Here is a 15,428-nt window from a genome sequence, read left to right as displayed (position 1 = left end):
AATATGGCGATTATTAGTGTGCTTGCCCGAAGGGAAGCACAGTATTGTTATCGTCAAGTTTTCTTTATTTATTCCGTACGTTTTTCTTGCAGCTAACTACTCCTCGCCCGATTGAGCTAGAGACGCCATTCAAACACCAAAACGTCCGGCCCGATCCGGTGCAAGCTGCTATGACTTTTCGTGGCGATACTCTTTGCCACTCCTTTTTTATCCCTCTTTTTCATCCCCTTTTTCTCTCATTGACTAACATGGGGAAGGTTGAGCCATTGTGACGTCACCCACTAAGGCGAAGCTCTGTATTCTCCTGTAACGGCAGTTGACGGCCAGCGACGACCAGCATACAATCATGGATATAAACACTAGAAATGCTGTTGCTGAACTTCATCTACACACCTGATTTAATTCTTTAAGCCTTATTGGACATATTTTTATCTTAAAAGCTATATATATATTTGTATTTAACTATTTTGAGAAATGATAACGTTATTACGTGATGTGCCTTCGCTGCAGAACAGGATGGTATAAGAGAAAGAGAGCGGAGATTCTCCTAACTAGCTGGCTAATGTAGCCATCCCATTTAAGCTATTCATATTACCGCTAAGCTATTTGTGACATTGGTAATTATACAGTATAATTTGTTACATTTCACTCTCAATTTTTCCCGCTACAAACTGCTTAGTATTCCACTTTGTAGCCTTCTCTAATCACTCGATTACCTCAGCCAGCCAGATTGGCAAAATGACAGCACCGAGAGGTCCACGTATGTTTACCCTGGAGAGAGCAGTAGTGCTTTGCCAAATTGAGCCAGAGATTTTCGAGTCGAATGACAACGAAACTAATGTAAGTTGTAAAATGAATGTTGATGGATAACAACCTAAATCTGAGCCATAGTTGCCAACTCTGGCATCTACAACATTTCTGATTAGCTAATAGCCTACACATAGCCTCTTACTCTATAAAACATTAAAGCAAATATGGCGATTATTAGTGTGCTTGCCCGAAGGGAAGCACAGTATTGTTATCGTCAAGTTTTCTTTATTTATTCCGTACGTTTTTCTTGCAGCTAACTACTCCTCGCCCGATTGAGCTAGAGACGCCATTCAAACACCAAAACGTCCGGCCCGATCCGGTGCAAGCTGCTATGACTTTTCGTGGCGATACTCTTTGCCACTCCTTTTTTATCCCTCTTTTTCATCCCCTTTTTCTCTCATTGACTAACATGGGGAAGGTTGAGCCATTGTGACGTCACCCACTAAGGCGAAGCTCTGTATTCTCCTGTAACGGCAGTTGACGGCCAGCGACGACCAGCATACAATCATGGATATAAACACTAGAAATGCTGTTGCTGAACTTCATCTACACACCTGATTTAATTCTTTAAGCCTTATTGGACATATTTTTATCTTAAAAGCTATATATATATTTGTATTTAACTATTTTGAGAAATGATAACGTTATTACGTGATGTGCCTTCGCTGCAGAACAGGATGGTATAAGAGAAAGAGAGCGGAGATTCTCCTAACTAGCTGGCTAATGTAGCCATCCCATTTAAGCTATTCATATTACCGCTAAGCTATTTGTGACATTGGTAATTATACAGTATAATTTGTTACATTTCACTCTCAATTTTTCCCGCTACAAACTGCTTAGTATTCCACTTTGTAGCCTTCTCTAATCACTCGATTACCTCAGCCAGCCAGATTGGCAAAATGACAGCACCGAGAGGTCCACGTATGTTTACCCTGGAGAGAGCAGTAGTGCTTTGCCAAATTGAGCCAGAGATTTTCGAGTCGAATGACAACGAAACTAATGTAAGTTGTAAAATGAATGTTGATGGATAACAACCTAAATCTGAGCCATAGTTGCCAACTCTGGCATCTACAACATTTCTGATTAGCTAATAGCCTACACATAGCCTCTTACTCTATAAAACATTAAAGCAAATATGGCGATTATTAGTGTGCTTGCCCGAAGGGAAGCACAGTATTGTTATCGTCAAGTTTTCTTTATTTATTCCGTACGTTTTTCTTGCAGCTAACTACTCCTCGCCCGATTGAGCTAGAGACGCCATTCAAACACCAAAACGTCCGGCCCGATCCGGTGCAAGCTGCTATGACTTTTCGTGGCGATACTCTTTGCCACTCCTTTTTTATCCCTCTTTTTCATCCCCTTTTTCTCTCATTGACTAACATGGGGAAGGTTGAGCCATTGTGACGTCACCCACTAAGGCGAAGCTCTGTATTCTCCTGTAACGGCAGTTGACGGCCAGCGACGACCAGCATACAATCATGGATATAAACACTAGAAATGCTGTTGCTGAACTTCATCTACACACCTGATTTAATTCTTTAAGCCTTATTGGACATATTTTTATCTTAAAAGCTATATATATATTTGTATTTAACTATTTTGAGAAATGATAACGTTATTACGTGATGTGCCTTCGCTGCAGAACAGGATGGTATAAGAGAAAGAGAGCGGAGATTCTCCTAACTAGCTGGCTAATGTAGCCATCCCATTTAAGCTATTCATATTACCGCTAAGCTATTTGTGACATTGGTAATTATACAGTATAATTTGTTACATTTCACTCTCAATTTTTCCCGCTACAAACTGCTTAGTATTCCACTTTGTAGCCTTCTCTAATCACTCGATTACCTCAGCCAGCCAGATTGGCAAAATGACAGCACCGAGAGGTCCACGTATGTTTACCCTGGAGAGAGCAGTAGTGCTTTGCCAAATTGAGCCAGAGATTTTCGAGTCGAATGACAACGAAACTAATGTAAGTTGTAAAATGAATGTTGATGGATAACAACCTAAATCTGAGCCATAGTTGCCAACTCTGGCATCTACAACATTTCTGATTAGCTAATAGCCTACACATAGCCTCTTACTCTATAAAACATTAAAGCAAATATGGCGATTATTATTTACCTTATCTGCTGGTAACCATAGAAGATCGTGAAGTAGGCCTACTAGTGATTTGAGTCCAAGCCCATATGTATTGTAGATGAGGTAATCCACTTGGTGCTAACAAGCACATCAAAACTCCAGTCAAAACGATGGTCTGTCGACAACGCAGATTTCGCTAATATGTTTATCCTACTTGTAACTTGTTGGTTGCTAGAAAGCTCTCTGAACATATGACCGGTCTTACTATACTGTTAGTACACAGAGTATTCCTATTTTATGGACTGCATGGCTTATGAACAAAGCTCATGTAAAGTGACATTTCTAGTAACGTAATCTTGGAATGTGGCCTGGCTCACGTCGCTGTCATTCTTCCACACTGTCAGTGGACGAGCGTTGGCTCACTGTAGATTCACTTTGTTTGCGTTATTTCAGTGTAGTATTTATTTATATATTTAATTTTGCAATTAGGCTATATAGGCTGTCAAAAAGGTGTTGTATCGCTATGGCAGGGTTACATGAAGTAAATATGAATGTAATAGACTACTTTGTGCTACTGAATAATGCAGCTGAGATAATAAAGTCTTTGGAAGATGTTTTGTGTCATGTCTATAGGTTTATGTCTGTAAATGTGAAATGGTTAGTGGTAGGCCTACATCTCATGGCATTTCAATATATTTCTAGTTTAGTGAGCTACACTTTAGATATTTTCTGAGAGTCTTCGAGTTTAGCTGCCCCCTCCTTATATGGATAAAACATATAACAAGCCAGACATCACTGTTGAGAGAGAACTGCATTAAGTCTAACATATAGGCCTATCTTACAATAAACTTTAAGTAAAGCTGGCTATGTAACCGCATTCATTCCAATATTGTTGCAGAGATGTTTCCTTTTACCAAGATAACAATTTCAACAATTCACTTAGCTCAGTAAGTCAGTATAACGAAACTCTGGAACTATTAGGCTATGACCAAATGTAACACACTAGACCCTTTCACAATAAACAAGCAAACAAACAAACAAAAACAGAACAACAAAGATACCCTCATATGTCTAAACGTCAGTGGAGCCAAAATATAATGGTTGAGCTTGGTTGCTTGCTAAAATATATTGGAAGAAGGCCCCACTACACTGATTGAGTAGATGTAAATACATGTTAATTCATTGGCACTTGTTCTCTCTGTCACAGAGCAAGCACACTCTCGCAGTTCGTTCACGAAACGCATTCTAGTTAGGTCTGTTGTCATTTTGAACCCTGCTATCCAACTCTCCTCGTATTTCCCCATACATTTTAGCTTTCCTTACTGACTTTTCAATTTTGTTTTGCATTTCTGTTGATGGCTAAATTGCTTTCGAGGTATTTAATCCATGGTCCACTACTGGATCGATTTTCCGTTTTCTTCATCTCGCATGCTCTGGATTTTTAGCGTTTAAGAAAAAGTTTTGTTTGACACAGTGTTTAGGAATGAGGCCTGCGTCAATCCAAATATCTTGAATCGGTAAGCCTTGACTTGATGTGCAGGGTAACCAATCAGGTTTTAGGAATCAGGCCACTGACTTTGATGGGTGAGTTTGACAGATAAAATAAATAATTGATGCGCTGCAACACAGGACCATGACATAATTAATTAAATAGTGAAATAATTAAATGTGTTTTTTTTTTACATAAAATGAATTGGTATTTAATAATTAATGACACATTTATTGAAACATTTATGTATTTAATTCCAATTTGAATTAATTAATGACACATTTAAATAATTATTGATGGTGTATTTATTTATTGAATTTTGGCACTTTCAGTCCTCCATAAAAACCTGCCAGAGATTTTAAAGTTGATAAGATGAAAAGAGATGAAAAAAAAAGAGCCGAGTTCATGTTCACATATCTGTTCCTGGCAATGACTGGCGAGAGCTGGTGATCATGTATTTTGGTGAGAAGAGTTCTTTTGAAATCCTGACTGGTATTTAGGACCAATTCCTCTTGAACCTTCATGGACTGATTGATCTGGGGTGAAATGTTTTCATTAAAATCAGATTCATAAATGATTTGCAAGTGAATTGTAGTACATATGGTGTCTTGTTTTCTTGAAAGCAGCTCAGTGTTGTGTGTTATTGGAGTTGTGTCTTACTGGTGTGTTTTTGATGTTATGTCAGCATAAATCATATCTCACTCCGAGACAAACATCTTATGGAACTGGAAACATTGCTATTCTGTTGTAGTAAGACACTAACTCCTTATGTTGTATCTGCAACTCACTTTGGATGTGTACTCTGTCTGTCTCTCCCTAAGCAAATTACATGTGACCCCCCTCCCCCTCTTCCCGCTAAAACCCTTTGTAACTTGGTATCACCCCCCTCCCCCCATAGAGGAACCCCTCTCCCAACTGTCTGCCCCTTTCTCTCACCTAAAGGGTGTGGTCCTTACCTGCCCTATTGCATTCTACCTGACTGAATTGTAAACATGCCAACGCATTCTGCTGTCGGGTAGGCCTTTCTCTGATTGGAGCTGAGAGGGGGTCTCCACGCTGAAATACAACTCAAGAAACCTGACTCTGCCTCCGGTCCCTTCTTCAACTTTAGCGTGCTTATTGCGATTCTGTCACATCTTTATCCTCCTGAGGAAGAGGAGGAACTCCTCTAACTGGAGAATATCTGTGAAAGCAACCTGACTGAGTTTTCCTCTAATTTGTCATCACTGTAGTTACACCAAGACCAATATTTTCATTCAAATCCGTTATTTCATTCCCTGTATTTATTAAGGGGAAGATCTGAAATGAAATACACTGATATCTTTGTATGGTGAACTATATGAGAAACATAAAGTGTGATTAGTCTCCGTCTGCTGTTAGGAATCATTAGGTCACATTAAAAAGAAACAACAGCAGACAGGCCGTCTTCTTTCTTATAGCAGCCATTTATCATCATGTAAAGAGGTGCAAGTGTTCTGAGAATTCTGTGAAACAGCAAGCAAGCAAGGTTGAGTGGTAAGCTGGGGGGAAACAGGACAAATGGTGCGGGTCCGGGCTGCTGTCTGGATGCTTCATCCCCCACGTGTGGGAATACTAAATGACTCTTTCATGGAGGTGAGTAAGTCAGTCTGTGTTCCTGCAACACTAGTGGCAGGAATACTAGAATATCAAGGACTGACGTTTTGTACAAATGTTCTATTTTTTGAGGACTTACAGGCTTGTTGTGAATTGATGATTCCGGTGAAAGTTTGTTGGTATTTAACTCAACCGTCAAGCAGATTACCTCCTCAAGCAATGTGTTATTTTGGCTTGAATAGTATATGGCTGGCTCAGTCTGAGATACTTTTTTGTTTCCCATTCTCAGAGCCTGGACTGTGTATAAACACCAGAGTGTTTTTGGAGCACACCCACAGGACAGAGAGCTAGAGGAGCCGACCTTGTAGTCCAGTGCAGAATGGGCCACTCCCTCCATCACAGGTCGTGGTGAAACACAGTTCCAGAGCGGAGCAGAGGGACTGGACCGTAAGGAAGGGTTGTCGGTTATACACACATGTGAAATAAGCATTGGATGGTGGGAATGGCGAATGAGATGTTGAATACCTCACGTCATTCTGTTGTTGTTGTAAGTGAAGTAATGGGCTTGCATGAACAATTAATACAAATACAATCACTTCTCAAAACCAGAATTTCAACCCCAATGTAATCAGTGGTTTATGTAGAAAAGCTGTTATATACTTTTAGTCGAAAAAATACTTTTAGTCAGAGTTGGTTATTTCATCATTTTTGCCATGTGGTTGTAGGTGCTTGTTTATGTTGAGCCAGAAATGGACAGAGATGTCAGACACACTCACAAACACACTGTAATGGTCAGAAGGTAGATGACATTACTGAGTGGGGTTTTCAATATGTCAAAATTACGCCAGAAGATAATGAATAGCTGTAGTGAAAATGAAAGGCATATTTCATAAATGCAGCGATCAGGTTATATATTGGTTATATATATTTTTGTTTCACTCTTTGTCCATGTGAATCATCCAGTCTGTTTTATTTCAGTGCAGTTCAAGACTTCTTAATTTATGTTCACTTTTCTGTACGGTGTACTTTTATTTCATATTAGGTCTCTGTATGTTGAGTGTTGTTCTGATATTGTTATAAATTACACTTACTGAAGTGCCTTATATTAATAATTACCTTTTATGAAACATGTGCTTATGTAAGCAGGAACATGGCTTTTCAGTGTAACTTAGATTATTAGGTGTTGACGCCGCTTACTTTGCATATGTGTAAGAGCTATGTGCGTAACAGAAGAAACCTTTTGTCCATGTTTGGATCAGAGGTGATAAGAAGGTTTGACATCGGAAGTCAGATGTTTGTCTACACAGATGACATAAAAAGTCAGTTTAGTGGTTCACATTTCCACTGTGCTTGAGACTTTCTACATGTGGTGTGATCTGTGTTGAGGTATGATAGAGAATTTCTAAGCACTGTTAATGACTTAAGAATATAATAATCAAGTGCCTTGTATTATTAATAACCTTTGAATCATGTACTTATGTAAGCAGGAACAAGGCTTTTCTGAGTTTCTATGTGTGTGTGAGTGTAACTTAGATTATTAGGTGCCACTTAGTCTGCATATATAGCCTACAAGAGCATGTTTAGAACAGAGGCGATAAGAAGGGAACTGTGCCTCTTCCGACTTTGTGCAAAACTGCCATCCTCGCAATACTGGGAGCCTCGGAACGTTAGAAATCCACCACATGGTTTTCCCTGTTGAACACTTAACTCCTGTCTATATAAACCTTGCGCGATGTGTTTATCATTGCTTTTACTTTCAGCTTTGTGCTGGGGGTGAGCCCAATTGCAATTGTTCTTTGTCTAATAAAGTACTTACATGCAGCTCCGGAGTCCTGAGGTAACTAGGGTGAATTTTCACCTATCAAGGTATAATGGTAATTTCGGTTGTGCTTCCTTGTTTGCACAAGGACGTTTTTGGTTGTTTGTGTCAGTCAAGGCCCTTATACAGTACTCAAAACAGTCGTGTCGGATAGTTGGACAGTGGGCGGGCGGCCTGATAGTACGTACTAGTTAGCATTTGTGTCCCTTTATAGTACTCCAACGGCTGTGGGTGCTGAAAACAATTCTCTTCCAGAACAGTAGGGGGAGTAACGGTTTAAGTGCCGAAAGACAAGCTACCCCATGACAGTTTCGTGCGATGGAAATCGTTAGTTGGCTTTCCCTCTCCTGCTCAACTTTTACTTACTTCCCTCTCACCAGCTGTCGCTACTGAAATGCAACAGGTGTCAGCAGACATACACCTTTCTTGCTTTGTCTAATGTTAGATATACACCTGAAAGGGCAAATTTATCTCTTTCATGGTAGGTATTTTTTGTGGGAGAAATAGTTGCAATCTACAAGAAAATGATATGCTTATCTTACACTATAGAAACTGTTAAAAAACGATTAAATTAAATGAATACGTTCTTATATTTTCCTTGGTATTTTCGTCATATTCAGATTTGCAATGATTTCTGGGTAATTTTTGTAATCTCTATTTGATCATGTGACGAGACGATACGATATAGGCACAACATCTGAACGACTGACAGTGTTGTACAAGTCCACACCTTTCATGAAATAGTTAAAAGTTCATACAAGTAAACATGAACTATAGTAATTATTTCCCCCAACGGCAGCGTGTCTCGAAGTGTGGTGGAAGCCCAACTTGTGGGTCGCAGAGACGTGACAGGTGGAGCACAATGAGAAGAGATTCAGGAGATTTTCCCGTTGCAATGCCTTCCTTTATATACAGTAGCCTAACTAGAATATCGCACTAAACAACCACACTCAAACAAAAGGAATATTGTAGGCATATTGTTAGAACAATAGCAGGGCAGAGCACACGGATAATCCATATTCATCATCTTGGCAAATTGAGATACTGCGGCTGGCGCGAATAAGCATTGAACATTCCATATTTGAAATATCTTTATAAGTAGGCTAGTGAAGTCAACCTGTTGATAGTATTCCCAACTCAATTGTCCTTCATTCTATCACCGTGTTTGAAAGGTATTGGTTAGGTAATAGCCGAGTGACAGCTGTTTTCTTTCTGATTTGACAGTAGCCTATAGGATATACTTGTGTGTTTTAAGCAAATAAAATGTGTAGCAATGTTTACGAAGGGGCAACTGCTATCGTGAATTATAAAGTAAATACGTTGTGAAATGAAAGGAAAACACATCACAGCGAGTGCAGTGCATCACAGCGAGTGTGAGCGAGTGCATGTAGTATATGTTGATGCCGGAGTTAAATAAAGGCAGGCTATTCACAAAATACGTCAATGTGTCAGTAGTATGAACAGTTGAGACATTGAATCCGTGGGGCTCAGGTCGTTTGGACAAATATTTTATTTGCTGTCGCCCGTGCTGGTTCTCTGGCAATAGGCTACTTGGCCGGCTCATGTATTGTGATATACAGGGAATAGTTTTCAAGGAAATGATGTCGTAGTGGGCCAATCACGGCCAAGGAGTATCCGTCGCCATGAGCGGACCGACAGAAATTTTTGCGGGGACACGGAGAGCTGTCCGACGGCTCTGGAGAGCACGGAGAGGGCGTTTCAGCTACCTGAGAAGGCGTTCCAGCTACCTGAAGGCGTTCCTTTGTGCCCAAAAACGTGTCGTACGGAGTACCATAAAAAAGCCTTCAGACACCACCTTTGCCCAGGGCCAGCTGATTTCACACAGTTACGCCACTTTGCAAATACGGATGGATAGACATTGTATCTGTAATGTTCTAATGTATAAGAAATGACGGAGTAGGCACAGTGTAACCAACCGATACTTTACTCATTGCAGAAGTTACATGGCATCTCATCAGGAAGTGCAACTTCACACTTCCTGTGTTGCATTAAAAGTACAGGACTCATCAGTATCTTCTATGAATATGGCATCCGAGGAGCATTCAGTTCCAATTTCCAGCAAGCAGTTGCATGAAAGAAATGATGTGCCTGAAATCACTTTCATATTGCACCTCAATGTCACCGATGGCTGTGTTTGTGTGTGTGTTTGTACACTTTGTTATCTAATTAAGAGTATCTTTCACTACTTTTAGGATTGGAACTCGTGGTGAGCTTTTTCTACCAAGCCACGCTGTGCTTTATCAGACATGTAGGACCCTACTCTACACTCAGCAAGGCTGCGAAACATTACACAACATTGACCTCCCAGCCAACACCACACAAGACAATGAGCCGTATTACACAACCTGCCACCACACAGCAGAATACACAACATAAGACACCATATGTTGCGAAATACATGTTGCAGTAGACCATGGTATGCGGCACATGCAGTCATTATAGTATTGACCCGTATCTCATCAACTCTCAATAATCTCACTATGACACATTCACCGGCCTTCCCAAAAGGATGACTATTCCTGGATCACGGACTATTTAACAGGACGGCCGCAGTTTGTCAGAGTGGGGAGCTGTGCATCTGACATAGTTGTGAGTAGCACTGGGGCTCCGCAGGGGACTGTGCTGGCTCCGTTCCTGTTCACCCTCTACACATCTGACTTCATCTACAATTCTGAGACCTGTCACGCCCAAAAATACTCTGACAACACGGCTATAGTGGCGTGTGTGAGGGAGGAGCAGGAGGGGGAGTACACGGAACTGGCGAGAGCCTTCGGCGACTGGAGTGACAGGAATGGCCTACTCCTAAACACCAGCAAGACTAAGGAGTTGGTCATTGACTTTCATAGGTCTAAGCCACATTTGCAGCCTATTAACATTCAGGGCAAGGACATCGCGGTGGTGCAGACCTACAAGTTCCTGGGGGTGCATCATGACGACAAGCTGAACTGGTCAGCTAACGCAGGTGCAACATGTAAAAAGGGACAGAGCAGATTGTTCTTCCTGAGGAAACTCAGGTCCTTCATAATATATAAAGAGATGCTGTGGATGTTTTACCAATCTGTTATGGCGAGCGTGCTCTTTTTTGCTGCAGTCTGCTGGGGAGGCAACACATCTAAGAGGGACACTGGGCGGCTGGACAAACTAGTCAGAAAGGCGAGCTCAGTGGTGGGGCAGCACCTGGACTCACTGGGGACTGTGGTAGAGAGACGGATGCAGGGCAAGCTCTTGGCCATCATGGGCAATGTTAATCACCCCCTCCACCATGTCCTGGCAGGACAGTCAAGCAGCCTCCGTAGCGGGCGGCTCAACACGATAAGATCAAGGACTGAGCGACATAGGAGGTCATTTGTCCCAGCTGCCATGAAACTTTAATTATTATGCACTTTATGTACAGCTGAATTGTATTGTTTGTAATGTCTGTATATATTGTTTGTAATTATTGTAAATATGTGAGAGCTGCAAGATCCCAGAATTTCCCAACGGGATTAATAAAGTATTTATCTATCTATCTATCTATCTATCTATTTTATTGGTCTTCATGCCAACCTTTTTTTTGTCATAAATTAGCAAGTCAAAGGCATGATACTGTGAAATGTTCAGTGCTGCCCTCTAGTGTTGCATTTAGTCTCTTGACATCTTTGACCTGGTTTCTTGCTGTCTGTGTCTGCCACTGTTTCCTCTGATGCCTGTTGTGGGGAGAGAGTCAAACGTCCATCTTGTGTAAGAGGAAGTCTTTTTGTCAATGTTTAAAATGGCCCAATATAAAGAGTCTGTGAAGCTGACGGTACATAAAGACAAACATTTGTTTTCAATCTTCAGTTTACAGCAGGATTATCCTGTGTCCGAATAGGCCCCTTATGTCAGTGTTTGTATCATAGCACTTATATTTGCATCTTGACATTTAGTATGGGAAATTGGAAAATGGAAACTGACCTTTTACGGTAATGAGATCCAGGTATTCTGAATCAGTTAAATCCACAGCAAGGAAACAATGCATGAAGTGCATTCAAAAACATAAGTGTGATCTGACACAAAGCTGTTCACAGGGTTAGGACCATGTAGAAAGTGTTTCTGTAGTTTAACTGGTGCAAACAACTCCAAGTTGTGTGTTCATTTCCTTGCAAGCTCTTAACATGGTCTACTGAATGAATGGATGGATGAACAAATTAATAAATGCAAACAAGTTAACCAATCCATGTCGCTTGATTTCAAGAAATTCAGAGTGGCATTTAAACAGCCAGTATGTTCTGCTTTTGATACCATCGTTGAGTGTTACTGTGCAACTTTTTCCCCCCCGCAAAGGCATGTCAGCACTTTTTTAAATGGTGAGGTGTCGAAGACACAGAAAAAAGATGCTGCACTACAATACACACAATCTCTATACCTTCAAAAATGTCCCATCTTAAAGCAAAGAATAACACATCATTCACTGAAGTGTGATCTGACACTAAGGTCTATATAACTTTAGCCCTAAAAAGTAACACTATAAACTGTAACATGCATGTTTATTTTCAGTATGTCAAAAGCACAAAACCACAAGCCATTCTTATCAATTCACACTTTCAAGCCAATTAAAAACGCTTGAAGGTTTACCCCTTGCATAGAGAGGTGGGGCAAGAGGAGGCTTAGTTACCCACTCACAGCTCACATCTGGTTCAAAGTTCATCATTCATGCTCTTCTGCAATTAATGCTGCCTGCGCAGAAATCATGTTGGGTAGGCGGTCTCTCACTGTTGAGCGCAGGACGTATTAATATAGTGCCTGCATGATGAACCACCTCTTGCACAGTTCAACATGAACGCCAACACGTCCTTCGTCTCAACCACCTCATTTTCGGTGACGACTACTTCTTCACGAGCTGGGTATATTGCTTTAATCTGGCATTTTACAAGACATTGAGGTTAAATTCGACTGGATATAAATATTAAAACTAACAAAATCATGTGGAATTGTACCAGCTGTATTTATGCCACTGGAAAGTTGAGGGGTGCTGTCCGAATTTTCATTTAAAGCCATTTAATAAGTTATATACAACACAATAACTTGCCTACCATCGTTGTTACAAAATTCTCACAAAAGTACCTTAGTTGCTCTCTCTCTGACTCTCTCTGAATTTGCACCTCTAAAAGCTTTTGCGCAGAAGTTAACCTAAGCAAGCAATATAAAGTGTTTTTCTGTGAAAAATATCCTAATGAGAATTTACCCTGCATGGTGCATGTAGATTTGTTGTAGTCTCTAAAGACCTTTGACAATATAAACTAGGCTACTTAAGATTCTCGTTTTCATCAGGTACCGGCATGTGTCGCTATCAAGCTCGCCCACCAGGATAACTCTTGTCTGCATCTACACTGTCGTCCTGATCGTTGGCGGATTGGGGATCGCCCTTATGATCAACGTGCTCAAATCAAATTTGCGCTCCGTGACCACCGTCGCAGTCCTCAACATCATCGTGGCCCATCTTTTATTCCTGCCCTCCATCCCGTTTCGCATCGACTACTATGTCAGAAACAGTTGGGACCTGCCCTCGTGGGTGTGTAGAGTGGTCAGTGCCATGATCCACGTTCATATGTACATATCCTTTCTCATCTATGTGGCCGTGCTCACTTTGCGCTACCACAGTTTCTACAAGCGGGCTGAGAGGCAAGTCTTCTACAGGAAACTTCACTCTCTTGGTGCCAGCGCAGCAATTTGGGCAGTTGTTCTCATAGTTGCACCCCTTGTGCTTTCCTTGAAATATGGAGAGGCGTCCGACGATCACACTTGCTTCAGATTTGGATTAAAGATGAAAGACCCTGGTGTGCGTGAGATAAATTATTTTATCAGCGCTGTCTTCCTCATTGTTCCCATCGCGTTGGCCGGAATTCAGGCTCATATTATGTTGTCAATCATAAGGCAGTATGGAGCTACTTCATCTTCTCAACAGGAGTTCTGGGCGCAGGTCAAGAGCCTCTGTTTTGTCCTGATTATGCTTGTGTGTTTTGTGCCTTACCATATATTCCGCATGCACTACCTGTCTAACCCAGAGTTTGAGGATGAAAATGAGATTTTCTTGGCCATCACTGCTCTTAGCTGCCTTGACTTGCTGTTTTTTGTCGGGCGTGGTGCTTGTCATTCATGCGGTAGGGCACTGGTTTTTTGAACAATTTGTTTTTCAATTTTGTTTGTTTGTAACGCACTTCACCGATGTATTATTGGCACGTTTAAGACAGTGTTTAATTATGATTACTATAACAAAGGCCACCCTATGTTTCAACTTACGTTTGTCAGCTATGGAAAACCCTGAAACATCTTCTGTCATATTTTTTGAGTCTTTCTGTAGAATGTGGTGAAAATGTGTTGCGTGCCGGTCAGAGCAACTAAAATGTATTAAGCCAATTTTGAATATGTACATATATTTAAAAAAAAAAATGCTAATCAAAAAATGTATTTAAAGTATGTATTTTTTCTGTTCAGCTGAGTCATACAAATTGCCTACTTCAGAGTACAAACAGGTTTTTCTTAGCAGACAGGAAGTAACACCATGACATTTTACAAAGGTAGTAACAAGTGGTTTAGTTCTGTGGCAGTTAACAAAATCATGGTTGAAGGAGGTTTAAGTACAGATACACATGATGTTGAGAGAGCTGGCCATTGTGTTTGGCCTCTAACCATTAGCACAAGGCACATGTTGTCCTCTGCATTCCAAATCAGTGTTCAGTATTACAAAAGAAATCTGCTCCTTCGCATTTTCTTTATTTATATCTTGTTTGTCAATTTGTCTTCTGCTGCTGATGTGATGCAGTTAGTGGCAACCTAAGAATCACTTTAAATAAAATAAGACACAGATGGAGTGGTCTCAGAGATTCACTTTTATTTACAATATCAGAAGTCATTTTCAAATGTGTTTCCATGAAAGGATGACTGACCCCTAATGAAAACAGCATTGGACCAATGTACAGTAAAAATGACTACAGAGTGAAAAAAGACATTCTGCATGAACATAGGAATGAAAAATGTTTTCTATTATTGCTGAGGAGCGAATACCCAAAAGATGAGAAGGAAGATGTTTATGTGTATAATGGCTTATTAAACAGTTTTTTTTTTATATAGACATACTTTTAAAACAAATATTAATTAGGTTTCATTTACATATAATTATGCCACCCCCATCCCCAACGGACATCTAAACTTTTAAACATACAATATTCACTTTCAGATAAATGGCAAAGGAAACTTACTGAAAATGAAAAACACAGAAACGGTTAAAAAATAAAAGTGATTGGGATCCATATACTGTATGGCCCAACATGAACTCCCAAAAAGTTTCAAGCATGGCACCAAAGTTGGAGAAAAAAAAAAAAGTACCACAGCAAGGCGTCGTCTGAAGCAACATACCCATTAAAAGTCAAGAAGCAAAGCAGCACAAACATTAGAAAAAAAAGAGAAAAGGAAAAAAAAAACGACAAACAAAAAGGAAACAAAAAAATAAAACAAATAAAACAAAAGTTTGGCTTGTGACTTCAAATGATGAGGTTGGGCTTAAAAGTAATAGTAGACTTGTTTGCTTATTTGAAGTGCGTTGTGTGTGTGTGTGTGTGTTTTTTTTAAATTATTATTTTGCGTTTGGTTTTCTCTGCTACTACTTCTTTTTCT

General features: G+C 40.3%; 1 protein-coding gene across 1 annotated transcript; it reads left to right on the top strand.

Moving 5' to 3' along the window:
* Positions 1-5,920: 5,920 nt before the first annotated feature.
* LOC308378539 (putative G-protein coupled receptor 141) lies at positions 5,921-13,935 on the top strand (the record flags this gene model as incomplete). Its single annotated transcript, XM_080855480.1, has 3 exons — positions 5,921-5,995; positions 10,305-10,744; positions 13,086-13,935. The coding sequence occupies 3 exons, from the start codon at positions 5,921-5,923 to the stop codon at positions 13,933-13,935; spliced, it is 1,365 nt and encodes a 454-aa protein (XP_080711606.1).
* Between the last annotated feature and the right edge of the window lie 1,493 nt (positions 13,936-15,428).

Source organism: Sprattus sprattus, assembly GCF_963457725.1.
Source record: "Sprattus sprattus genome assembly, chromosome: 17".
In the NCBI taxonomy this organism is placed as follows: Eukaryota; Metazoa; Chordata; class Actinopteri; order Clupeiformes; family Clupeidae; genus Sprattus; species Sprattus sprattus.
The sequence above is the reverse complement of the archived record's forward strand: the minus strand, read 5'-3'. Positions and strand labels throughout refer to the sequence as shown.